The 26,228-nt window shown below is 37.6% G+C and overlaps 2 protein-coding genes and 1 long non-coding RNA gene across 6 annotated transcripts; 1 reads left to right on the top strand and 2 right to left on the bottom strand.

Annotated features, from left to right (window-relative positions):
* The first annotated feature begins 512 nt into the window (after window positions 1-512).
* Window positions 513-1,926, top strand: LOC145958432 (uncharacterized). 4 transcript variants are annotated; one of them, XR_014434220.1, is made up of 4 exons: window positions 513-937; window positions 1,089-1,191; window positions 1,436-1,506; window positions 1,667-1,926. It is a non-coding gene; the product is annotated as an uncharacterized LOC145958432 (long non-coding RNA). The 4 variants fall into 4 exon arrangements; XR_014434221.1 differs by having other exon boundaries at window positions 521-1,311; XR_014434219.1 differs by having other exon boundaries at window positions 525-1,191.
* Window positions 1,927-2,134: 208 nt separating this feature from the next.
* On the bottom strand, window positions 2,135-8,131 carry LOC109811006 (uncharacterized). Its single transcript, XM_020374633.3, has 3 exons — window positions 7,257-8,131; window positions 5,888-7,135; window positions 2,135-2,762 (listed from the first exon to the last, which is right to left on the bottom strand). The coding sequence occupies exons 1-3, from the start codon at window positions 7,736-7,738 to the stop codon at window positions 2,156-2,158; spliced, it is 2,337 nt and encodes a 778-aa protein (XP_020230222.1). The 5' UTR covers window positions 7,739-8,131; the 3' UTR covers window positions 2,135-2,155.
* Window positions 8,132-10,971: 2,840 nt separating this feature from the next.
* On the bottom strand, window positions 10,972-11,739 carry LOC109811019 (uncharacterized). Its single transcript, XM_020374648.3, has 2 exons — window positions 11,279-11,739; window positions 10,972-11,195 (listed from the first exon to the last, which is right to left on the bottom strand). The coding sequence occupies exons 1-2, from the start codon at window positions 11,463-11,465 to the stop codon at window positions 11,074-11,076; spliced, it is 309 nt and encodes a 102-aa protein (XP_020230237.1). The 5' UTR covers window positions 11,466-11,739; the 3' UTR covers window positions 10,972-11,073.
* Window positions 11,740-26,228: the final 14,489 nt, after the last annotated feature.

The raw sequence follows: 26,228 nt of genomic DNA, 5'->3' as shown, positions 1-26,228 counted from the left end.
AAGAGTAAAGAGTAATGCTTTTAATGCCCCTAAAATATAAAACACATTCCAATACTTATTATGTAAAGGAAGTGGAAGATTAGTTTAAACATATCCTAGGAGGATTAAAAATCATATATTTAAATGAGCTTTCGGTAACTCATGAGGGAGGATTTTGAAAGGTTGAATTATACAATTAGAAGTATGACCGCATTGGATTGGATCGAATTTTGAGACTTTAAAAATGGAAATGGTGAATATTTGTGTTGTTTCCATTTTCAACTGAGATAATATTGAAGGCATAAAATAAGAGATGCTACCAGTTGCTTGAATGTTGAGGTAAATAATAACCGAACCAAACCAATTGCCCAAACCAACCCGCAAAAAACAGTTTGGATCGGGTCGAGTTGGTGAGTCTACCAACACCTGCTTTCACCCTAGTTAGAAATCTTAGGAATATCGAAAGGAACAAATTAACAAGGACTAACTAAGTTATTTTTGTAGCAAATGTGACCTTGAATAAACAATTTGGACAGGCCCTAATATCCAAGATGACACAATGAGCAAATTGGATTCTCTCTAGTTGTGTTGTCTCTGCAGCACAAAACATAAGTAGAAAAGTAGAAAAAATGAAGAGAGCTTAGGTAAATAATGGACAGAGAAAGATGAATTAGAGAGGGAGCTGTTGGAGAAGATTCAAATCCCACTGAGAGTCAGTAAATAGGTAAATAACCCTGGGTGTAGCTCAATCAGACGGAAAGTGACTCGGTTGGGGTGGTCCATAGTCTTCCGAACGCCAAACCCAAAAGACGAAGACAGTCATGTTGAATGTAACATGGTGTGACTCTACTAGGATGGTCCAAGTACAACAAAGATTGATAGGGTACATCTTGACTAAATTACAGCAACTGACAAGTGTCTGGGGATGCCAACAAAATCTTCAAGATATTGAGAAAGGGTGAGATATCATCGAAAGATAGCAGCCAGAGGATGACATATCACAACCAGTCTTTATTGTTGAGGACAAAGCACGAGTGATGATGTTGCAGTGTAGTTTCATTTGGCATGAGACATACACGTGAACTAAACATCTTTTCTTTGTTTAATAGGGAAGAACTCTTTCACTATTTTCATATCATGAGAGAGGAGTACGAAGAAACGGAGAGGGAGAGGGAGAGGCTAGTCCAACATAAGCACTAGAACCGTGGGCACGTAGGTTTAAACATGTTTCCTCATCTCCTTGATCAATAATTGCATACACTTTCTCTTTCTCTCTCCCCCCATCACTTCCTTCTGACATGCACTTCCAGACTCTTCTATATAATGTTTTATGTAATCAACAACCTGCCCGCAAACCTTATTTTCATTTTTCAGATTGATTATATGATGAGTTCTTCCATCTTCCTTCTATGCTGCCTTCTCACATTCTGTTTATATTCCCTCTCCCAACATACAGGCTACTCCCTAGATGCTACGCCAACAAGGAAGTTGAGCATCTCAGCCCCTGTCCACGATCACAATACCCAGGTACGTTAATCCCCCAATTAAATCTAGAAAACAGTACATAGGATGGCACAAACCGAACTTTCATCTACAAGCCTTTAACCTTTCCCCTGAAATGCTACTCATAAATATATGTCCATGCATCTATTTTTCTTTGTTTCCACTGATTCCTGGCACATGATAGTATAAAATGCAGGAAGCAGATAAGGCAATGGAAAGTACCCCTGCAAAGGAAGATTCAATGACACCAGATTATACCCCCAACAGTTACAGTCTCCATGATCTTGTCTATCATATAGATTACCATGGAGTAACAACTCATCCAACTCCCAAACATCCCAAACCATAAACTGCCGCTTTAGTTTTGCATCGCAAGAGATTTATTCAGATATGTATTCTTGTTCTTATCAATATATAAATGAAATGATTTGTGTGGGAGAAAAAGTTTTGCTTATATACCTAAAAGCTGATTACATGATGCATTATCATTGCTTATGTGGTTTGCTCAATATATTGCACATATCTTGTAAGCCATAGCTTACAGAAACATTACTAAACCTGATGAGTTGGCTGCTAAGACTATTGCATATTGATGTGAGCAATTCCACTAGGTGAAGATGATCTCATATATTCCACGCCCAAGTAATGAAAATTAAAGAAAAATAAAAAAGTATTATAATTTATTATGAAGTGAAACCATTCCATTAATATACTGCTTTCTAGTATTTCTATACTTCTGAAGCAGCATCCTGTGACTAGTTACAACTTCTTCAAATACCACCTCACCACAAAACCTTGACTTCACATTTAAAAAAGCAGTTTCTAATTTATCCTTCTGTTGGGCACACAAAGAAAGTAGATCTTCAATCATGAAAGATTTATTGTTGTTGTATTCACCGCTGGTCTCTGTTTCCATACTAAGAATCCAGAGCCATTGGATTTGCTGGAATGGATCTTCATTTTTCTGAATTGCAATCTCTATGCTACTAAGCACTTCCATGAATCTAGATTCAGTACGAACTTTATCAATTATGTAGAAAAAAGTGTTTCTCTGACCCTCAAAAAGACTATCATAAACAACTGGTGGCAAGGAAACTGCAGCAGTCAAGCATGCTTTCCTAAAGCTAGGATCAGAATTGCCAATAATCCCAATGGCAACATGTAATAGATTCACAGACATACGATCAAGTTTTTGTGACAAAATATTCGAGCCATTATAACATAGTCTTTTCTGGTTTTCACTCCAGCAGTGAAGCGCAAAATGAGCTACTCCTCCCCACCTGGACATACAAACATTCGAGTGAAACTCAGATATTTAAACCATCACCAATAACAAGCTTTTAATCATGGCAACAACATTTTGAACTCTTAAGTAGCAAGTACAATCTTTAATTTGTAATGATGCAATTGCACCATGAACAGAGTGTACGTGCCATGGATGAAGAACTTCAATATTTCTAAAATAACTGCATATTCTACATATTATATTTATCAAACTAGTTTCTCATGACTTTTTAAACCATACCATTTAATGTCATCCATAGTGCTTTAGTCTTCTCTTCAATCACCTCACTCATTTGCAAGTAAAAATATCAATATGGGGCCCAAATATAACTTATAATCCAGCAATCACACACAATCAAAGGAAAAGGATATGATTTTTTAAAACATATAATTTAATGTCATCCACAGTGCTGTAGTGCTTTAGTCCCTTCAATCACCTCACTCATTTGCGAGTAAAAACATCAATACGAGCCCCAAATATAACTTATAATCCAGCAGACAATCAAAGGAAAAGGACAATTGAAATAAAATAGAAAAAGAATCATGAGTTAATAGGAAGACCTACAGATTAAATGATCTTCCCAAAGAAAAGAAATCAAGTTTTAAGTTGTAACATATCTCTCATTCACCAAACATGGTAAATCCCAATTTCTCTCTCCATGTGGGATTGAAGACAGACCAACAAGAAGATGAAAGGTTGATAATTTTATATTCATCCTTATCAATAGAGTAATAATTGACACAGACATCATTATTACATAAAATACTAGAAAAAATGGTCCATGAACCAGCTTTCCAAAAACATGTGTCTAAAAGCCTGCCTCTATGTCCTGCAGACTGGTCTAATTTTAATAATTGATTTAGAGTGGGTCATTCCACATGCATTGTTTCAGTCTTCTGCTTCAAAAACATCTATCAAATAATTTTTAATTTATTAATATAGAGTAATATACTCATTCAACTCGAGGGAATGACAATAACTAATAAAGAAAATGAAAAAAAAAAATGTATTCATAATTCTTGACATCAATGAGAAACGTGAGAATTAATTGCTAAGGAACAAGAGGTGTTAGATGATGTTTCCACAAGCAATATTCTGCGATGTTAAAAGAAACCAAACTCTGGCAGGCTTAGTGGTTCAACCAAATAGGTTGTCCTGTGCTCCTGTGGCTATTGATAACCAACCAATAAAACTTACGGTCAGGAGCAAAACAACAATAATTATTTAGGAATACAAATAGTATAAATATTTTATATTTTTAGTTTATTGCAGACTCAATTAAACCTAGAAAAAATAATTAATGTATGGGGAAGCAGTTGCCCCCTCCTCATGAATGTAGGCCCATGCTTATTGACATTGCTCATGAACTAAAGGACCTACTAGTACCATGTAGTCAAAGATGGACCAAATTTGACTGAATGGGAATGAGAACATCGAAACGTAACCACTAGCTTAACAGGTTATTGATTCGGAATTTTGAAAACAAGCATGATTGCCAGCAATAGTGGACCAGTAGGACTGTTAAACGTGTGGTGTAATGTAGATAAAGATAATACATTTACATGACTTCTAATTTTCCATTGAGAAAGAGCAAAAAGAAACTGACAATGTTATTATCAAGTATTTGTGAAATGATATATTGTATAATATAATTTGATCACTCTAAGCATTAAAAATATCAATTAACTGCATTCATATATGCATAGAATAGACACTTCATATTGACAGTATACAGATGAGCTTCATCCACAGGCATGGAAGATTGCATGTGAGCCATTTTCATCCTAGCATCAAATCTACTACACTCTAAAATGGCGACAAATAGGATTTTGTAACATTACAATACATTGAACTAAGCTCAAATGTGGCAACAACACTCCAATAGTAAAAAAATGCATTGAAGTGGCTAGAGGAAAAGAGAAGAGACAAAATCACACCATATAGGGGAAATTACCATAGGCATAAAAGGAAACTCTAAGATTCAGCAATAACCTTGGAAGGCTTATGTCCATGTTTTCCACATGTTATTCTTGGTGTGATTGTTTTTCATGATTTTGTATTTTGAAAAGCAGTACTTCCTACTTCGTGAACAAATTCAAGCAATCCATGAGATTCATAATTCTCAGCAACATCATCCTTATTTTTACTGTCAGCTAATGACAACATGTTTGTTTGCCATTCACTGCCAAATGCCAATAGAAGACACACATCAGTCACAGGCCACTTAATCCTACCAACAATTTTGGACATAGGCCTCCTTCCTCTGGTGTACACAAGTGCTTGAATACCTAGACAGAGACCACCTAATTTATTAACCAAAGGACCCACAGGTCACAACTTCAGCACCAGATGCTTTTGCTAATCCCTTCTCTTGGATTTTATCCATTACTCTTCATGAAGGAAATCTTCCTTCATGGAAATTTCAGACTCTGCTTAAATTATTATAATTTATTTGCTTTTTCTTTTAACTTTACACAGTCCTTGCAGTTATTTTAAATGACTACTTTAGCTACCACACAATAAAAAGGAAGGGTGGAGTATACCCAATCAAAGTTCTAATGATTTTGCATAGTTGAACTTGAACCCAATGTCCTGAGGCTGAGACTTAACAAATACATAAATATAACTGTTTGTTTGTGTACCTATAGCTCATGTTATTGTAAATATATGCTTTAAAGTTCTGTTCTATTTATAAATAGTGCACATGACATCATGCAATTATGGCACAGTTGCAAAGAGTCTATGCCTTCGAAACATCTAAAATGATGTATCTTCCTTTTTTAACTATTATGTTTCTTTCTACCGTGAATGCATTCCTGTAATATAATAAGGAAACAAGCGGCAGGTTCAGTTTGGACCTTACCACATAACATCTGACAATCATCGGGTCAAATATTATCCCTTTCATTGCATGCAGAAAATAAGAGTTAATAGAATTTACAACCACAACCTTAAATTATATAGCAATGAACAGAAAAAAAGGAGAAAAAAAATAAAGTGCCATAATAAAATTAATAAAGTTGTAACTGTAAAAGAACAAAGGGAACCTTTATAGCCAACGCTTATTGTATTTGAATTAGAACCAATAAAAAAAAATAGCTGAAGTTAACCTTTACTTACTCGAAAGGAGGTTCAACCTCAATACTAAGGGTAAGGTGCAATGAGAACCCAGGATAACCATCCCCATCATCAGAGTTTGTATAAGCTTCATGAGGAAAACCTCTGGGAATATATAATACATCACCTTCCCTGAGAGAGAACTCTCTTTTACAAGCTTTTGTACAGTCAATATCAGAACCAAGTAAATTATCATATAAGCGAGGTAACAGCTGACCGGGTGGAGAAAATATAGTCCACTGCTTGGAACCGAAAATCTGGCATACAAATACACAGTGATCATCAAAGTGACAAGCCAAGCCCTGAGAATTAGGGGGTGTTAAGTACAAATTGGCACCTACTGAAGGTTGGCCAAACATAAGTGCTAATGTATCTGCAATAGCTGCAATGCTCTGATAGCGAAACTCCAGACCACGCAGGGCAACAGAATAACCCTCTTTATAAGCTTGCCTGCACTTTAAGATGTCATCAAAAGTAAAATAGAGAGGTTCCTTAACGCAGCATGAATGAAAGTCCTGAAAGTAATGCATCTCTTTGCTTGATTGGCTCTCTGTTTTTACAACTCGTATATCCTGCTGGTAGATTATAGGACAACCCAATCTACCTTTCACCTCATTCAGAAAATTGAGTATGTTTTGTTCATCTGAGGCAATAGGAAAACAAGCCACTAGACCTTGAAGAATTGATGAAATAAGGGAAGGAACACTGCCATTCCAGTTCAAAGACTGCATAAATGCACCAAACATATCATGCATATCTGGATCCTTCACGATCCTTGTTAGAAGAAAAGGCGAAACCTCCCAGTAATTTGATATAAAATCACCAAAACCAGTATCACTCTCACCAAAAAGACCTCTTTGAACCACTTCAAATGGCAGAGAGCCAGTGAGTTGAGAAGCATTAATGGAAAGCCTAAAGATGCCTTCTGCAAGATTACTAACCGCAATATTGCTTTTACAAAAACGCCCTTCTTCATTACATTTCCTGGCACCTTTGATCACCTCTTCTTCACTTACTCTCGCCCTTATATCTCTCAAAACGTTCAGGAACGCTTCAGAAAGACTTGGTGGGACATTCTGTAGCTGATCAACTTCACAGGCATTGATAAGAACAACAGTCGCAGTGAGAAAAGCCAATGAGAGTTCATCTTCCTTAATCCCAATCTTAAGAGAGTGAGGACTTTGATCACCCTCAGAGTCAGACCATAAACACACAAATTCCAAACCCTTGAAAATCTGAAGAAACACAAACCTAAGGAACGTCAATTCAATCGTTTAGTCATCCATCGTATACTATACTTAATGCACCATCAAAAGACTAAAGATAACAAAATTTCATGACCTAAAACGACGCACCATAAATAAATGCTTACATCAGCTTGTTCAGGGCAAAAAACTTGAGCATTTGTCGTCGGGCGAAGGTGGTAGCAGAAAAGTCCAAAACGGCATTGCAGACAGATAACAGAACCTTTCTCTTGCGACTCTCTAACAGCGAGACTAATCCCTCGACGGTTTCAGAATCGGAAGCGATTTCCTCGTTGGCATCGAAGGAAACGAGCGAGGCGGCGCCGATGACGTCCGCAGTGCGGCATGCGATTTCGGCGCGCTTGGAGCGGAGTAGGGTTGGGAGCAACGCCAGCATGGGCGTCATGGAGGTTGGCGAGAGAAGAAGGGAACGGCGAAGTTTGAATAAGCATTTGTTGATGAGGATAACAGAGTGGGTTCTTTTGGAGAGAGCTGCGAGCAACAAAGCGAAGATGGCATTGCTATCTGAGGAACGAGGGCCGTGAAGGTCACGCGCCGAGGGTTTCTCATTCCTTTTTCTCTTAACTCTCTGCTTCTTCTCCTTCTCCATTCTTCTCGCCGAGGGAGGGAAATCGTTTACATTCCAACATGAATGATCATTCACCAAGCGGGCCTTCAAGGCCCAATAATAAGCCCACTATTGTATTTATTAGTAATCAATTAACGATCAGAGAGGATAATATTAATCTTGTGTCCATCCCATATAAATTAGTCGGTATTTTGGATCACAAAGACTTTATAGTTCAAACTAATAATATAGTTTATAATAAAAAAAATTATATTGCATGATATAAATCAAAAACTCGGTTTCAGCTCTATGTAGTACTAAATTAGTAAACTACAGTCATGCCTTTAATTTCAACGCAACGTAATCATCATATGAATAAATTAAAAGCATAATGAATAAGTTAAGTTGAAGTTAATTTTTAAAAAATTTAAGTCTAATTAAAAATAAATTTAATTTAACTGTTTGAAGATCTTTATTTTAAAAAGTATTTTTGTCAAAATAAAAATTTGTTTGAATAATAGTAATAATTAAAAATACTATTAAATGTGTAATTATTATGTATATGAATTTTATAATGTAATATAATATGAATATTATTTATTTAATTACTTTTTAGTTATATTTGAATTAATAATTTATTATTATTATTATTATTATTATTATTATTATTAAAATTGTGATAATATTATGAATTATCACATCAACATTATTCATAAAAAAAAATAGTTCATATTGTTAAATATATATTAAAATTTCTATGAATTTAATAAATATTAGTGTCTTATATATTGAAGAATCAAATATTGTTCAATAAAATAAGTTAACTCAAACGAAGAATATGTTGTTGAGACGTGCATTAAATCATAAATATCATTCGATGAAAAAAATTATCAAACAAATAGAGTTACCGTTCAATAACATAATGTCCAATTAATTAAGTATTTAAACAGCAAATCAAGCATACCATTGTAGTCGATGTTGTTGCTTCAAACTTCAAAACTCTGTATGTTTGTAGAATTTATGAGATACTTCAGTCCTCTGTTTGGGCAAATTGCAGAGTTAAGATCTCTATGGTTGATTTAAATATATTGACAAACTACTTTTATGAAGAAAATAATAATAATAATAATAATAATTCATTATATATTAGACATAAACAATTTTTTCGTAAAGGTTATTTTTTTTTATGATTTTTCATCTAATTAAAAATTTTATTTATCATGTTATTTATAAATTAAATTTCAATATTTTAAAATAAATCATCAATAATTAAAAATAATTTTATATTATAATATAAATTATTTATTTTAAATTTAAATATAATTTATACATTTAAAAATATTTATTTATATAAATATTAAATATAATACTTATTTATTTTAAATTTAATAAATATTTAACATATGAAGTGCACATACTAAAATACTAACAATAATATATAAAACCAGAAAAGAAAAAGAAAAAGAAAAAAAAAGGCAGATGAATTAAAAATAATTAAAGATGAAGCATAATGCGGATTTAGATGGGACGGCGAGTTGGTATATGTTATAATATCTCTGTCTTTAGTCTTTATTTTCATTCTCGTACTGTATGTCTATTCCTATTTTCATACATGGTAGACATAAAATTTGTATTTTATCTCCATCATCATCAAATATCAAGTGTATTTATACTTGCCTAGAAATTAATTAATTTTTTTTACAAAAAAGTATAACAATAAATTTTTTTAAAATAAAGTAATAATTACAAAATTATATTAATTAAATTTTATTTAAAATAAATTGTGAACTAATTTTAACAAATTTAAGGAACAACTCAATTTTAGAAAGTTAGTAAATACTCTTTTTCAAGATGCCATTAACTTCTTGTTGGATGATGATCATGAAAGTATCATCTCTTACCTACCATTTTTAAGCATAAAAAATTACCCTTTACAAGCTTGTATATCGTAGACTTAATCAAAGATGGGGATACATACGACTTGAGCTAAAATGCAATGACGTGTGTACTTCACTGTTGAGCAACACAGGCCTTAACTATCCGTTCGATTATTAGTTATTTTCTTCCTCTTGCACAAATAATTGGCATGGTGGGTTGGGTTCTGATGTATGATATTTTAAAATTATAAATTGTCTTAAAAGCCCCAGACAAGTAATATGAACCGTATTTAACCATTTCTATATTATTATCACAACTCTGAATAGAATTTGATGAACGATACTTGTGGTTGTGGCAGAAAATTGAGAACATGATAGCAGAATTGTCAAGAGAATTTAGTACTATCTCATGAATAGTATTCAAAAGAATAATCCAAGATGCAGAAGGCAGATCAATAGGAAAAACTAATGCCATTGTTTCCATGCCTGAGCATATAAATCTAAAATCAAGCAAACTAAAAAAGGAATAATAACATTAAACATGCCCAAAGGGAATCCCCATAACAAATCTTCAGAAAGAATCTGAAGATCCCATACATTGGTTGTCGCTATCTGCAGTCAAACTGTTAAACATTCCACACAGTAATTAAATCAAATCCTTTCACAAAGTTCTAAAAAATGGTCTGACTGCAATTTTAATCACAACATCAAGGTTTTTGGATTCTTCGCAAATCGCAATTACAGAAAGTTTCTCATAACATCAAAGATCATGATGAAATTGTGACTGCATCTGGAATGTAAGTGACAGTGCATGTACATATGTAAACAGGAGGCATATGCAGGTTCCAATCATACCCTCTTATCATTTATCAAACGGGAAAAGATGCAATTACCTGTTATCATGGTTTTAAATTGGAGTCTACAATCGCAATTGCAAAACGGTTTTCTTTACTCGCCCGTCATCACAACACAATTGCAGCTGCATCAACTGCAATTTCTCACAATTTAAAATCATGACTGTTATTAGACTCAATTTAAAACTTCATGCTCCTACAAGTGAGACACAAGTTGAAGTAATTTTGAATCTTTTGATGCCCGTAGTTCCCATGTGCAGAGAGGGGAAGGTTGGGATGCAATCCCCACAACTTCTTGTTAGTGTTGAAAACTTGAAATACAATAACCTGCCTCCAACTAAATTGGTCGTGCAGAAAACTCCTTGTAGTTTTAAATCAACTGATGCAACTTTCTTAACTCACCAAAATTTGCATAATCAACAATTACAAGGGGATCTTCTGCACGCTCAACAGAGACTCAATATGCATGGAAACATTCAACTATGAGAATCCAGTAATGGAAATTTCAGAGCACGAAGGAAGATCGATTGAGTAAAACAAAATCTCAGCAGTAATAAAGAATCTTGTTTAGAGCAATGCAAGCAATATAAATATACATTAGTGAGACAAAATAAAAAGAAAAGAGAGAGAGAGAGAGGTAAGTTAGCTATATGGGAGGTATGTTAGAGAAAGAGAAATCTTTGTATCCCCTGTAAGCATTATATGCAAATCGCGTATAGTAGAAACCCGGTATGAACAAGACTGTTCCCAGAATCGCAAAGAAGAGGCCTATAAAATAAAGATAAAATTAAAATTTTAAAAAATAATAATAATAAAGGGCAAAAAAACGATTAGACGGAAAGCAGCGTTACCGTGAGCGGTGTCGCCGCCGACGTGATTGTAGGCCATGAGGGAACCGATGATGATGCCTAGGGTTCCGAAGACGAGGAGAGCGACGGCGAGGGCGATCTCCTTGGTGGGTGGCTTGTTGCTGACGGTGTACGGTGTGTCCATCATTATGTCCTCATCTGAAATCGAGAATGCGTGATCCACGTACATTTTCTCTCTCTCTCTCTCTCTCTCTCTTCTTTGGTTTGTAGATTTAGCTAAGGTTTTCGACGATTGATGAGATTAACACGAGAGAGTTGCGTCTGCGTGTGTTGATTCAATTCCGCTTTGCTTTGTAATAAAGTTCCACCTCTTTATGCACGTTTCTCGATGCTCTGGTATCAGCCACGGACGATCACATTATATTTATATATATTCTCTATTCTTATGTTTGTACTATGTTTTTATAATTGTGTTCTTCCCTTTCCCTCTATCGTGTGAGTACATAAAAAAATAATAATAAATACTCTCACTTTCAAAATGAGTTGAATGTTAATGTTTTAAACATGGTGGGAAATGTATTCTAGAGGCGTTGGGATGTCAATTCTGAGCGACCATAAATGATTATGGAGGTTAGACTTTGAGCGACCATAAATGATTATGGGGTGCTTCTCCTTACTTCAAATATCGTGTTGTTGATATAATTTATGAGTTAGTAATAATTTTTTATATTAGTAATTAATTATATTTTTTAATAGTGTTATATCATTTATTTATTTAATAAAATAAAATAAAATTTATTAAAAATATAATTAGTTGTTAGTGTAAAAAAATTATTATAAGTATTATCTATTGTGTGAACTGAAACATATTTTAATACTTTTTAGAGGTCTATATAATTGAATATGATTATTATATAATTAATTATATCAACCTCATTTGTATTTTTGTATTTTCTAAAAATTGTATATAATCGATTATAATTATTATATATAATTGAATATGAACTTATTTAATAAAAAAATACTTGAATCAACAATTTAATTATAAAAGATATTTTTTAAATTAATTTATAATATCATTTTAGCCTTTTTATTGAATTTAATTTAAATCAATAAAAAAATAATATTTCATTTAATTCTCTTCTACTTTCCTCTTATTAAATAAACTTAATTTATATTTTATTTCTTGTTTATTTTTCTTCTCTTCTCATTTATTTTCTCTATTTCCATTCTCATTTCCAAATATGATGTTAATTTTGAAGAGTGAACCTACCTCAATACTCTTTTAATATGAGAATCTATGCTCCTTTTTATAAAGTTATATTTTAATTTTAAACTATTTTTATAATCATATCATTAAACAACACTTAGCGTTTTTAATATGATTGATGTGAAATTGGCATTTGTTGCACTTTACATTTTACACTTACATAGTACTTATACTTTAGGGATAACATAGTGTATTTGGATTCTATAGGTACTCGCAAAAATATTCGCAAGTGGGATAAGTGTTTACCTGCAATTTTGGGTATGAATATAAGGCGAGTATATACCTACAATTTTGGACATGAGTTCGAGGTGAAAATTATGAGACCTTATCCTTTATCATCTCTATTCTACTTATACTAATTTTCTATATACTTGCATTATATTAATCTTTCGGTTCATATGCTTATAAAATCTTTATATTTTGGTCTCAAAACTTAGAAATTATACATCTTAATTTTTGTACGAGCAGATTCTTTAAAATTATTTTATATCAATTAATATCGAGACACTAAAAAGATTAATGTTGAGGTTGAAAAGTTTAAACATACTTATTAAATAAGACAAAATAGTATGTGAATAACAACGTGTGTTGACAATTATTGTAATGATGAAGACTTATTGCATCATTTATAATTTTGTTGTATGAAACACTTGGAGATATATAATGCATCAAACATTTGTTGCATTAATTTAATAATTTTAATCTAGTAATATCAAACACTTAAATATTCATATCACTATTATATGAACATTTTTTTTATGCTTGAGACCTTCTTATTGATAGTCATGTAACTCTATTATTTTTAGAGTTTTTAACACTACCAAAAAATTTGAAATTGACAATATAAAATTATAAAAATTAAATAAAATTTGATGATTGCTAAATTGTCAATAATTTGAAAATGAAAACATTTTCATCATACATAGCCTCCAAAGATGAATTCTGGGCATGATATATCACAGAAGTATTATACGAGAAAATGAATTAAATGACAGCTCACACATTTTAAAAAATTTCATGCAATATAATTAAAATGATTCAACATATCAATGTCACCATAAATAATGGCAACACAAATTATTATTCACAACATATTGTTTTGTATTAGAATCACATATAAACTCTTCGATATTGAAATTTTTTGATTTAAAATCGAAAAAATTAATTAATATAAAAAGATTTAAAAACAACATAAAAGATGAGGGGTGTTGATAAAAAGGAAAATAACAAAAAGAAGGATAAAAAAGTATTCACACAAACTAAAACATAAACAAAAGTTGTTCATGTAGAAACTAAAACATATAATTTATAAATGTAAGGATTAAAACATAAATGTTATGAATATGTCGATAAAAAAAAAAAGTAAAAGTATATATATATATATATATATATATATATATATATAAATATCATATTAGTTCCATCACGGTGATGTCTATGATGGAGAAGTTGGACAAGTGGTCCATGGATGGTGCATTTAAAATCACCATAGATATAATATTAAAAACAATGAATGGTTGAGATTGTGATTTAGTGAGAAAATATATTGTACACCTTCACACACTGGATAAAATTTCTGAATATTTTACTGAATTTTTTTTTTTTAAATTACCTAAAAAAACACGTATTACGATGACTGACGCAGCAGCTGTCACTTCCAGAACGGGCCGTTCTGAAACCAGAACGACCCGTTCTAGATGAAAAAATAACACAAGAATAATGCACCAGAACGGGCCGTTCTATAAGAAAAAAAAACACGTGATAAACTACACCAGAACGGGCCGTTCTGAAATATGAACGGCTCGTTCCAGATTTAAAAATAACATATGATTACTTAAACCAGAACGGGCCGTTATGAATTCGGAACGGCCCGTTCTGGCTACATATTTGTTTGTTTTTTTTTTCATTCTACTAAATCACATTTAAAATTTAAGTATAGTTTTTCAATTGAGCGAGATATGAAGCCCCTTCCTCAATGACATCAAACATCTTATGAATAAAGGCCAAAACTAGGCCTAATAAACTTAAAACCCAAAAAGTCTTATACTAAGGCCCATAATACAATACCAAACAATATAAACTCCTATACTACCAAATATATGAGAAAGGTGGTCATCTATGTAAAGTCCAAGTAAAGAGAACCTTATGCCCATCAAACACATTAGGCTCACTAAGCTCAAAAGCAATCAAAAGTCTAAAGGCCCATGAAGCCCAAAGCTAGGTCCAACAAGCTTAAAACCCAAAAAGTCTTATACTTAGGTCCATAATACAAGACCAAACAATATAAACTCCTATACTAAAGACCAAGTAAAGAGAACCTTAGGCCCACCAAACTCATTGGGCTCACTAAGCTCAGAAGCAGTCAAAAGCTCAAAGGCCCATGAAGCCCAAAACTAGGTCCAATAAGCTTAAAACCCAAAAAGTCATATACAAAGGCCCATAATACAAGACCAAGCAATATAAACTCCTATACTACCAAATATATGAGAAAGGTGGTCATCTATGTAAAGCCCAAGTAAAGAGAACCTTAGGCCCATCAAACCCATTGGGCTCATTAAGCTCAAAAGCAATCAAAAGTCCAAAGGCCCATGAAGCCCAAAACTAGGCCCAATAAGCTTAAAATCCAAAAAGTCTTATACTAAGGCCCATAATACAAGACCAAACAATATAAACTCCTATACTACCAAATATATGAGAAAGGTGGTCATCTATGTAAAGTCCAAGTAAAGAGAACCTTATGCCCATCAAACCCATTAGGCTCACTAAGCTCAAAAGCAATCAAAAGTCTAAAGGCCCATGAAGCCCAAAGCTAGGCCCAACAAGCTTAAAACCCAAAAAGTCTTATACTTAGGTCCATAATACAAGATCAAACAATATAAACTCCTATACTAAAGACCAAGTAAAGAGAACCTTAGGCCCACCAAACTCATTGGGCTCACTAAGCTCATAAGCAATCAAAAGCTCAAAGGCCCATGAAGCCCAAAACTAGGTCCAATAAGCTTAAAACCCAAAAAGTCATATACTAAGGCTCATAATACAAGAACAAGCAATATAAATTCCTATACTACCAAATATATGAGAAAGGTGGTCATCTATGTAAAATCCAAGTAAAGAGAACTTTAGGCCCATCAAACTTGGGCTCACTAAGCTCAAAAGCAATTAAAAGTCCAAAGGCCCATGAAGCCCAAAACTAGGCCCAATAAGCTTAAAACCCAAAAAGTCTTATACTAAGGTCCATAATACAAGACCAAACAATATAAACTCCTATACTACCAAATATATGAGAAAGGTGGTCATCTATGTAAAGCCCAAGTAAAGAGAACCTTAGGCCCATCAAACCCATTGGGCTCATTAAGCTCAAAAGCAATCAAAAGTCCAAAGGCCCATGAAGCCCAAAACTAGGCCCAATAAGCTTAAAATCCAAAAAGTCTTATACTAAGGCCCATAATACAAGACCTGTAACGACCCGCCACGGTCTCTACACTTAGTGGAATCGCACTACAACTAGTTAACTAAGAGAATATTAAACTGGATAACACATACATACAGGCATAAATATAAAGATCGAAATAATTAAGTTTCTGTATATAAAATATAGCACCATATATGTACAGTCATCCCAAAATATTCCTTAGTGCCGGTCAAGCACTGACAAAAAAAATGTTACCCAGAATGGTAACTGAAAACACGAGACTCAGCTCCTCGTCTCACAACGATCATCTCTACTCCCAAGCTATCCCTGACCTGCTCCCATACCAAGTATGATCATCGCAGTTCCACCACATGGAAAATAGAAGGGTAAGCTAGAATTCAAAGATCAATAATACAAGTACAGAATAAATATTCTATACTACACATGCATCCCAAATCCTGTCCCTAAGGAACCTTTCATCTCAATCAATCATTCATTCACCAAACATGAAGTCAAACACCACACTTCATCATATTAATAATCATGCAATGAATGCAACTCATGACAGATAGGCATACATATCAATCATCTAATGCGTCGTCACGCATACACCTAGGAGATCTCCATAACAATAGAGCTGTATAAGTGACATTCCATCCTACCGAAACCACCCCAACCGTTTTCACGCCCAATGCGCCCGCTCGGTCACAGCTAAACAGGATATATAATCCTCACTCGGGTTTACTCGGATGATGTCACTTACACACTTGGAAGTCCAGATCCACCGTCAGGTATAGCACAGCTGGGTACGGGCTTACCACGACCTTGGCATGCATTAACCAAGTCAATTGTGGAGTTCGCCCACCGACTATCCGCAAGGATCCACGCACCTTCCCGAGTACTTGGTTAAGGGAATAACCCTCGACCTCATACCCCGCTCCAACACTAGCTAAGGACTTAGAGGAGACTCACCCAACCCAGTGGCCTATCTGAGCACCACTCTCCCAAATCCAGTGGCCTCCCAGAGCACCACTCTCGTATATTAGTGGCCTATCCAAGCACCACTCTCAAGAGACTCTATGTGAGCTCTTCCAGTTCGAAATATTTTTCCTCTCCTCAAGTCCTAGGCTAGACTCATGCCATAGGCATCACATGCAATCATGCATCATACATCATAATGGTCTGCCCACCATCATGATCAACAACCATACACATGTCATAAGACATCACATGCAATAATGCATCATACATCATAAATGGTCTACCTACCATTATGATCAATACATACCATATGAACGTATCATATTCAAACATTCATATATATCATCACAAAGCATACATATGAATCACACCTCACCATACATCATATATCATACATACATGATCTAAAACTTCAACTTTAAACATGCATAAGCATCAATTCATTCATAAATATATTCAAGCACAGTGCCGTCAACTCGCGCCTGGCCTAACACCAACCCAAGAGCTCTAAGCTCTTCCACGCCTGATACGCTCAACCTGCGCCCGGCCTAAAACTATTCAGAGAGTTCAAAATTCTCATCCAAACTAACAAATTCAGCCACATGCAAACAATCTAGCTTCCCTTACCTGAAGATTGGCTCAGATAGCCAAAGACTGAATCAAAAGTATAATTTCCCCTCGAGGCTCAACTCGAAACTTCAGTCCTCCCAAAACAAGCTTTCTAATCTGAAATTCAAGAAAAGACAGAAGGAGTTATTGATCTAGAGGAGAAAAGGAGTTAAACAGAGAAATTTGGGAGAGAAAGGAGCTCACTGACCCAGAGACCTTCTCTCTAAAACTTCTCTCTAGAACCATAACTCCTCACGGCCCCCCCTTCACCCCTATTTATAGGCAATCCAGAGTGGCCAGAACGGCCCGTACCGATATCGGAACGGCCCGTTCTGAACTCCCAGATCACGCACAAAATCCACGCCCAGAACGGCCCGTTCTGAAAACAGAACGGCCCGTTCCGGGACTCATCCAGAACGGCCCGTTCTCCCTCAGGAACAGCCCGTTCTCCCTCCGGAACGGCCCATTCTCCCTCCGGAACGGCCCGTTCTCCTTCCTAGAACGGCCCGTTCTCCTTGCCGGAACGGCCCGTTCTCAACTACAATATGTAGTTCAATTCAGTAGTGTGGAACGGCCCGTTCCAGTTTGGGAACGGCCCGTTCTGGGCTACTGAATCAGCCTCTTTTTTTTTTTTTTTTTTTTACAATGTTACAATACTCCCCAACAAATAAGAATTTTCGTCCCCGAAAATAGGCTTACCTGAAAAGAGGAATGGATACTGTTCCTTGAACCGACTCTCTTCTTCCCAGGTTGCCTCACTAGTAGCTGCATCCCAAAGAATCTTCACTAAGCTAATAGACTTGCCTCGAAGCTCTTTCAACTTGTGATCAATTACAGCTATCGGTCTCTTCTCGTAAGTCAAGTTTTCTCTAACTTGCACCTCATCCATCTCTATCACGTGACTCGGGTCTCTGATGTACTTCCTCAACTGTGAAACGTGAAACACATCATGCAGGTTGGACAGAATCGGAGGTAACGCCAACTGATAAGCTACTGGACCTACACGACGAAGGATCTGATAAGGACCAATGAACTTCGGTGTGAGTTTCTTGGCCCTTACAGCCCTTTCCACTCCAGTAGTGGGTGTCACCCTGAGAAACACATGCTCTCCCTCCTCAAACTCTAGAGGTCTCCTCCTCTTATCAGCATAAGACTTTTGTCGATTCTGAGTAGCTCTCAACCTCTCCTGAATCTGTCTCACCATCTCAGTAGTCTGAAGAACTAACTCTGGACCAACCACTACTGACTCACCCTCCTGATACCAACATAATGGAGTCCTACACCTCCTGCCATATAGAGCCTCAAAAGGTGCCATGCCAATACTCGCATGATAACTATTATTATAGGTAAACTCTACCAATGGCAACACCTCCTCCCAGCTACCCAGATGGTCCAACACACAAGCTCTCAGAAGATCCTCTAGTGACTGAATTGTCCTTTCCGACTGACCATCTGTCTGTGGATGATAGGCGGAACTCAACCTCAATCTCGTTCCCAACGCCTGATGTAGAGTCTGCCAAAACCTTGAAGTAAACCTTGGATCTCTGTCAGAAATAATACTGGAAGGCACTCCATGCAGCCGTACTATCTCTCGGATATATAACTGTGCAAGCCTCTCCAAGGACCACCTCTTGTTGACAGGAAGAAAATGAGCACACTTTGTCAACCTATCAACAATCACCCAGATAGAGTCACTGTTCCTAGTTGTCCTAGGCAATCCAACCACAAAGTCCATAGTGACACTATCCCACTTCCACTCAGGAATCTCCATCAACTGTAAAACCCCTCCGGGCCTCTGATGCTCAATCTTCGCCTTCTGACAAGTCAAACAAGCGGCTACAAACTCTGCTATCTCCTTCTTCATACCAGGCCACCAAAAACTTTTCTTGATGTCTTGATACATCTTAGTCATACCAGGATGTATGCTAAGACGACTCATGTGTCCCTCCTCTAGAACAACTCTCCTCAACTCTGAATCACAAGGCAGACAAATTCGACCTCTGAATCTTAGAATCCCATCAGTACCAAGCTCAAAACCAGCTGCCCTCTCAGTACCAAGTAATCCCAAAGTCCTTAACAACTCTGGATCCTGTAACTGTTTAGTTCCCACCTGCTTCAAGAACTCATTAGTTATGGTGATCATACCACATCTAATGTGATCCTGAACAACCTCCACCTCTAGTCTCAAATCTCGGAACTGTTCAATCAACTCCAACTCCCTAATCATCATAGCCGACATGTGAATGGATTTCCTACTCAATGCATCAGCTACCACATTCGCCTTTCCAGGATGATACATCAACTAGAAATCGAAGTCCTTTAGAAATTCCATCCACCTCCTCTGCCTCATATTTAACTCTTTCTGATCAAACAGATATTTCAAACTCTTGTGATCACTGTATACACTGAATCTCGCACCATACAGATAGTGCCTCCACGACTTCAAGGCAAATACCACAGCTGCAAGCTCCAAATCATGAGTAGGATAATTTCTCTCATGGGTCTTCAGTTGCCTCGAAGCATATGCCACTACTCTCCCTCCCTGCATCAACACACAACCTAACCCCTGGTGAGAAGCATCACAGAACACATCAAAATGCTCACCAGTGTTAGGTAACACCAAAACTGGAGAAGTGGTTAACCGTCTCTTTAGTTCCTGAAAACTCTGCTCACAAGCGTCCGTCCAAACAAAAGGTTGATCTTTTCGAGTCAGTTGAGTCAAAGGCATTACTATTCGAGAAAAACCCTCAATGAACCTCCGATAGTAACCCGCCAACCCAAGAAAACTCCTAATCTCTGTAGCAGTCATCGGACGCTCCCACTGAATCACAGCCTCCACCTTGGCTGGATCTACTGCAATCCCCTCTGCCGATATCACATGCCCCAAAAATCTCACCTCGGACAACCAAAACTCACACTTGGACAGTTTGGCATACAACTGTCTCTCTCTTAACACCTCCAAAACCGACCTCAAATGCTCACGGTGATCCTCCAATGATCTAGAATACACCAAAATATCATCAATGAAGACCACCACAAATCTGTCCAAGAACGGTCTAAAGATCCTGTTCATGTAATCCATGAACACTGCTGGAGCATTAGTGACACCAAAAGGCATCACCACATACTCATAGTGACCATACCTAGTCCTAAAGGCAGTCTTCGGTATGTCACTCTCCTTCACCCTAATCTGGTGATATCCGGATCTCAAATCAATCTTTGAAAACACTGAAGCTCCCCTCAGCTGATCCATCAAATCATCAATCCTTGGAAGGGGATATTTATTCTTTATCGTTAATTTATTCAGCTGCCGATAATCAACACACAAACGGGCCCCACCATCTTTCTTCTTCACTAACAGTACCGGAGCACCCCAAGGAGAAACACTGGGCCTCACCATCTGTTTCTCCAACAAATCCTCAATTTGTGTCTTCAGCTCTACCAACTCAGCTGGAGCCATCCTATAAGGAGCCACTGATACCGGTCCTGCACCTGGTACCAGATCAATGCTAAACTCAACATCACGCCTGGGTGGCAATCCTGGCACATCATCTGGAAACACCTCAGGAAATTCACTGACAATCTCGATCCCAGCGATAGCTCTCTCTGTCTCAATACTCAAAGTTGCAAACAACATGAAGCACTCAGCTCCATCCCTCATCAACTGCTCAGCCTGACCCGCTGATACCAACACCTCATCCTCCAACTGAGGAAACATCAACTCTCTCCGAGCACAATCTATAAGGATGTGATGGGCAGATAACCAATCCATCCCTAAGATTATGTCGATATCCACCATGGGCAACACAATCAGGTTCACTCGGAACCTCCTACCAGACACCTCTATCGGGCATCTCACACACATCTCCGACGTCACCACAGAAACTGAAGCCGGAGTAGACACAAACAAATCAACATGCAAGGAAGATACTGACAAACCCAATCTCTTCACACAATCAACAGAAATAAAAGAATGCGTGGCTCCAGAATCGAATAAAAATAAAACATCCTCACCTGCTGCCTTCCCCTTTCCCTTCACTAAGTCTGATGAAGTAGAAGCCTCTGCACCTGACAATGCAAACACTCTCCCCGCAGCTGTAGGTCTGGGTGGCCTCGGGGCACTCCCAGATGAAGTCGCCGGTGTCTGACAATCTCTAGAGATGTGGCCTGGCCTACCACATCTGAAGCAAACATTCCCCGGAAGGGAACAATCTCTCACCATATGTGCTCCTCCACATCGATAACACCGCATCGACTGTGCTCCGCCCTGAGGAGTAACAGGTCGAGGTCCCCTACTAACAGCTCCTCTCTGAGACTGTACAGGTTTGTCATAAGGTCCCCTCTGTTGGCCTCCCCTCCTGGACCCAGATGATCCCTCCTGAACTCTAGCAGCCTTACCGCTGCTACCACCACTCTCCAAACTCTCAACAGTCTTTGCCTTCTCAACCAAGGCAGGAAACTCTACTATGGACATGGGGACTATAACCCTCTTCAGCTCGTGCCTCAATCCCTCCGCAAACTTTCTACATCTCCAAGCCTCAGATATGGCCTGAGAGTAGAAACGAGCTAGATGCTCAAACCTCATAGCATACTCAGAAACAGACAAGCTCCCCTGATGTAATCTCATGAACTCTGCCTCCTTAGCGTATCTAACGCTATCCGGGAAATATTTCTCCAAAAAGACCCTCCTGAAGCAATCCCAGTCAACAGGCACACCCCTGCTCTCTAACATCTGCCTGGTGCCTCTCCACCAGTACTCAGCCTCGCCCCCCAGCATGTAAACTGCATAAGCCAACTTTCTCTCATCAGAAGATCCTAAAACACTAAAAATCTTCTCCATATCCCTCAACCACTGATCCGCCACATCAGGATCTGAATCCCCTCTGAACTGAGGAGGCTGACATCCCCTGAACTCTGCTAAATCTCTCCCCTCCTGAGAGACCACCGGTCTAGCTGCATCAGCCGCAGCTCTAGCTGCCTCAGCCGCAGCTCTACCTGCCTCCATATGAGCAAAGTGAGCACTCTGCTGCTGCATCGCCATGGCTATCATCTCCATGGCCCTAGCAATCTGGTCATACTGGGGTCTCACCATACTACAAGAATTCAAACATCCTATTAGTAACATAATACCCCCACAATTCACCAAAGGCTAACACATATCAGAGATATGACACAACAGAAACCTAGAAGGATCACTCCCCACATAGTATCCTAAAAGACTCGACCGGCTCAGATACCATAAAAGTGTAACGACCCGCCACGGTCTCTACACTTAGTGGAATCGCACTACAACTAGTTAACTAAGAGAATATTAAACTGGATAACACATACATACAGGCATAAATATAAAGATCGAAATAATTAAGTTTCTGTATATAAAATATAGCACCATATATGTACAGTCATCCCAAAATATTCCTTAGTGCCGGTCAAGCACTGACAAAAAAAATGTTACCCAGAATGGTAACTGAAAACACGAGACTCAGCTCCTCGTCTCACAACGATCATCTCTACTCCCAAGCTATCCCTGACCTGCTCCCATACCAAGTATGATCATCGCAGTTCCACCACATGGAAAACAGAAGGGTAAGCTAGAATTCAAAGATCAATAATACAAGTACAGAATAAAAATTCTATACTACACATGCATCCCAAATCCTGTCCCTAAGGAACCTTTCATCTCAATCAATCATTCATTCACCAAACATGAAGTCAAACACCACACTTCATCATATTAATAATCATGCAATGAATGCAACTCATGACAGATAGGCATACATATCAATCATCTAATGCGTCGTCACGCATACACCTAGGAGATCTCCATAACAATAGAGCTATATAAGTGACATTCCATCCTACCGAAACCACCCCAACCGTTTTCACGCCCAATGCGCCCGCTCGGTCACAGCTAAACAGGATATATAATCCTCACTCGGGTTTACTCGGATGATGTCACTTACACACTTGGAAGTCCAGATCCACCGTCAGGTATAGCACAGCTGGGTACGGGCTTACCACGACCTTGGCATGCATTAACCAAGTCAATTGTGGAGTTCGCCCACCGACTATCCGCAAGGATCCACGCACCTTCCCGAGTACTTGGTTAAGGGAATAACCCTCGACCTCATACCCCGCTCCAACACTAGCTAAGGACTTAGAGGAGACTCACCCAACCCAGTGGCCTATCTGAGCACCACTCTCCCAAATCCAGTGGCCTCCCAGAGCACCACTCTCATATATTAGTTGCCTATCCAAGCACCACTCTCAAGAGACTCTATGTGAGCTCTTCCAGTTCGAAATATTTTTCCTCTCCTCAAGTCCTAGGCTAGACTCATGCCATAGGCATCACATGCAATCATGCATCATACATCATAATGGTCTGCCCACCATCATGATCAACAACCATACACATGTCATAAGACATCACATGCAATAATGCATCATACATCATAAATGGTCTACCTACCATTATGATCAATACATACCATATGAACGTATCATATTCAAACATTCATATATATCATCACAAAGCATACATATGAATCACACCTCACCATACATCATATATCATACATACATGATCTAAAACTTCAACTTTAAACATGCATAAGCATCAATTCATTCATAAATATATTCAAGCACAGTGCCGTCAACTCGCGCCTGGCCTAACACCAACCCAAGAGCTCTAAGCTCTTCCACGCCTGATACGCTCAACCTGCGCCCGGCCTAAAACTATTCAGAGAGTTCAAAATTCTCATCCAAACTAACAAATTCAGCCACATGCAAACAATCTAGCTTCCCTTACCTGAAGATTGGCTCAGATAGCCAAAGACTGAATCAAAAGTATAATTTCTCCTCGAGGCTCAACTCGAAACTTCAGTCCTCCCAAAACAAGCTTTCTAATCTGAAATTCAAGAAAAGACAGAAGGAGTTATTGATCTAGAGGAGAAAAGGAGTTAAACAGAGAAATTTGGGAGAGAAAGGAGCTCACTGACCCAGAGACCTTCTCTCTAAAACTTCTCTCTAGAACCATAACTCCTCACGGCCCCCCCTTCACCCCTATTTATAGGCAATCCGGAGTGGCCAGAACGGCCCGTACCGATATCGGAACGGCCCGTTCTGAACTCCCAGATCACGCACAAAATCCACGCCCAGAACGGCCCGTTCTGAAAACAGAACGGCCCGTTCCGGGACTCATCCAGAACGGCCCGTTCTCCCTCAGGAACAGCCCGTTCTCCCTCCGGAACGGCCCATTCTCCCTCCGGAACGGCCCGTTCTCCTTCCTAGAACGGCCCGTTCTCCTTGCCGGAACGGCCCGTTCTCAACTACAATATGTAGTTCAATTCAGTAGTGTGGAACGGCCCGTTCCAGTTTGGGAACGGCCCGTTCTGGGCTACTGAATCAGCCTCTTTTTTTTTTTTTTTTTTTTTTACAATGTTACAAGACCAAACAATATAAACTCCTATACTACCAAATATATGAGAAAGGTGGTCATCTATGTAAAGCCCAAGTAAAGAGAACTTTAGGCCCACCAAACCCATTGGGCTCACTAAGCTCAAAAGCAATCAAAAGTCTAAAGGCCCATGAAGCCCAAAACTAGGCCCAATAAGCATAAAACTCAAAAAGTCTTATACTAAGGCCCATAATACAAGACCAAACAATATAAACTCCTATACTGCCAAATATATGAGAAAGGTGGTCATCTATGTAAAGCCCAAGTAAAGAGAACCTTTGGCCCACCAAACCCATTGGGCTCACTAACCTAGTTTTGTACTTCATGGACCTTTGGGCTTTTGTTTTGGTCTTGTATTATGGGCCTTAGTATAAGACTTTTTGGGTTTTAAGCTTATTGGGCCTAGTTTTGGGCTTCATGGGCCTTTGGACTTTTGATTACTTCTGAGCTTAGTGAGCCTAATGGATTTGGTGGGCCTAAGGTTCTCTTTACTTGGGCTTTATATAGATGACCACCTTTCTCATATATTTGGTAGTATAAGAATTTATATTGTTTGGTCTTGTATTATGGGTCTTAATATAAGACTTTTTGGATTTTAAGCTTATTGGGCCTAGTTTTGGGCTTTATGGGCCTAGTTTTGGGCTTTATGGGCCTTTGGGCTTTTGTTTACTTTTGAGCTTAGTGAGCCCAATGAGTTTGGTGGGCCTAAGGTTCTCTTTACTTGGGCTTTACATGGATGACCACCTTTCTCATATATTTAGTAGTATAGGAGTTTATAATGTTTGGTCTTGTATTATGGGCCTTAGTATAAGACTTTTTGGGTTTTAAGCTTATTGGGCCTAGTTTTGGGCTTCATGGGCCTTTGAGCTTTTGACTGCTTCTGAGCTTAGTGAGCCCAATGAGTTTGGTGGGCCTAAGGTTCTCTTTACTTGGTCTTTACATGGATGACCACCTTTCTCATATATTTGGTAGTATAGGAGTTTATAATGTTTGGTCTTGTATTATGGGCCTTAGTATAAGACTTTTTGGGTTTTAAGCTTATTGGGCCTAGTTTTGGGCTTTGTGGGCCTTTGGGCTTTTGTTTACTTCTGAGCTTAGTGAGCCCAATGGGTTTGGTGGGCCTAAGGTTCTCTTTACTTGGACTTTACATGGATGACCGCCTTTCTCATATATTTGGTAGTATAGGAGTTTATAATGTTTGGTCTTGTATTATGAGCCTTAGTGGATGACCACTTTTCTTATATATTTGGTAGTACAAGAGTTT

The sequence above is a fragment of the Cajanus cajan genome, chromosome 5 (genome assembly GCF_000230855.2).
Source record: "Cajanus cajan strain Asha chromosome 5, NIPB_CcT2T_4, whole genome shotgun sequence".
In the NCBI taxonomy this organism is placed as follows: domain Eukaryota; kingdom Viridiplantae; phylum Streptophyta; class Magnoliopsida; order Fabales; family Fabaceae; genus Cajanus; species Cajanus cajan.
This window is presented reverse-complemented; position numbering and strand designations above follow the sequence as displayed.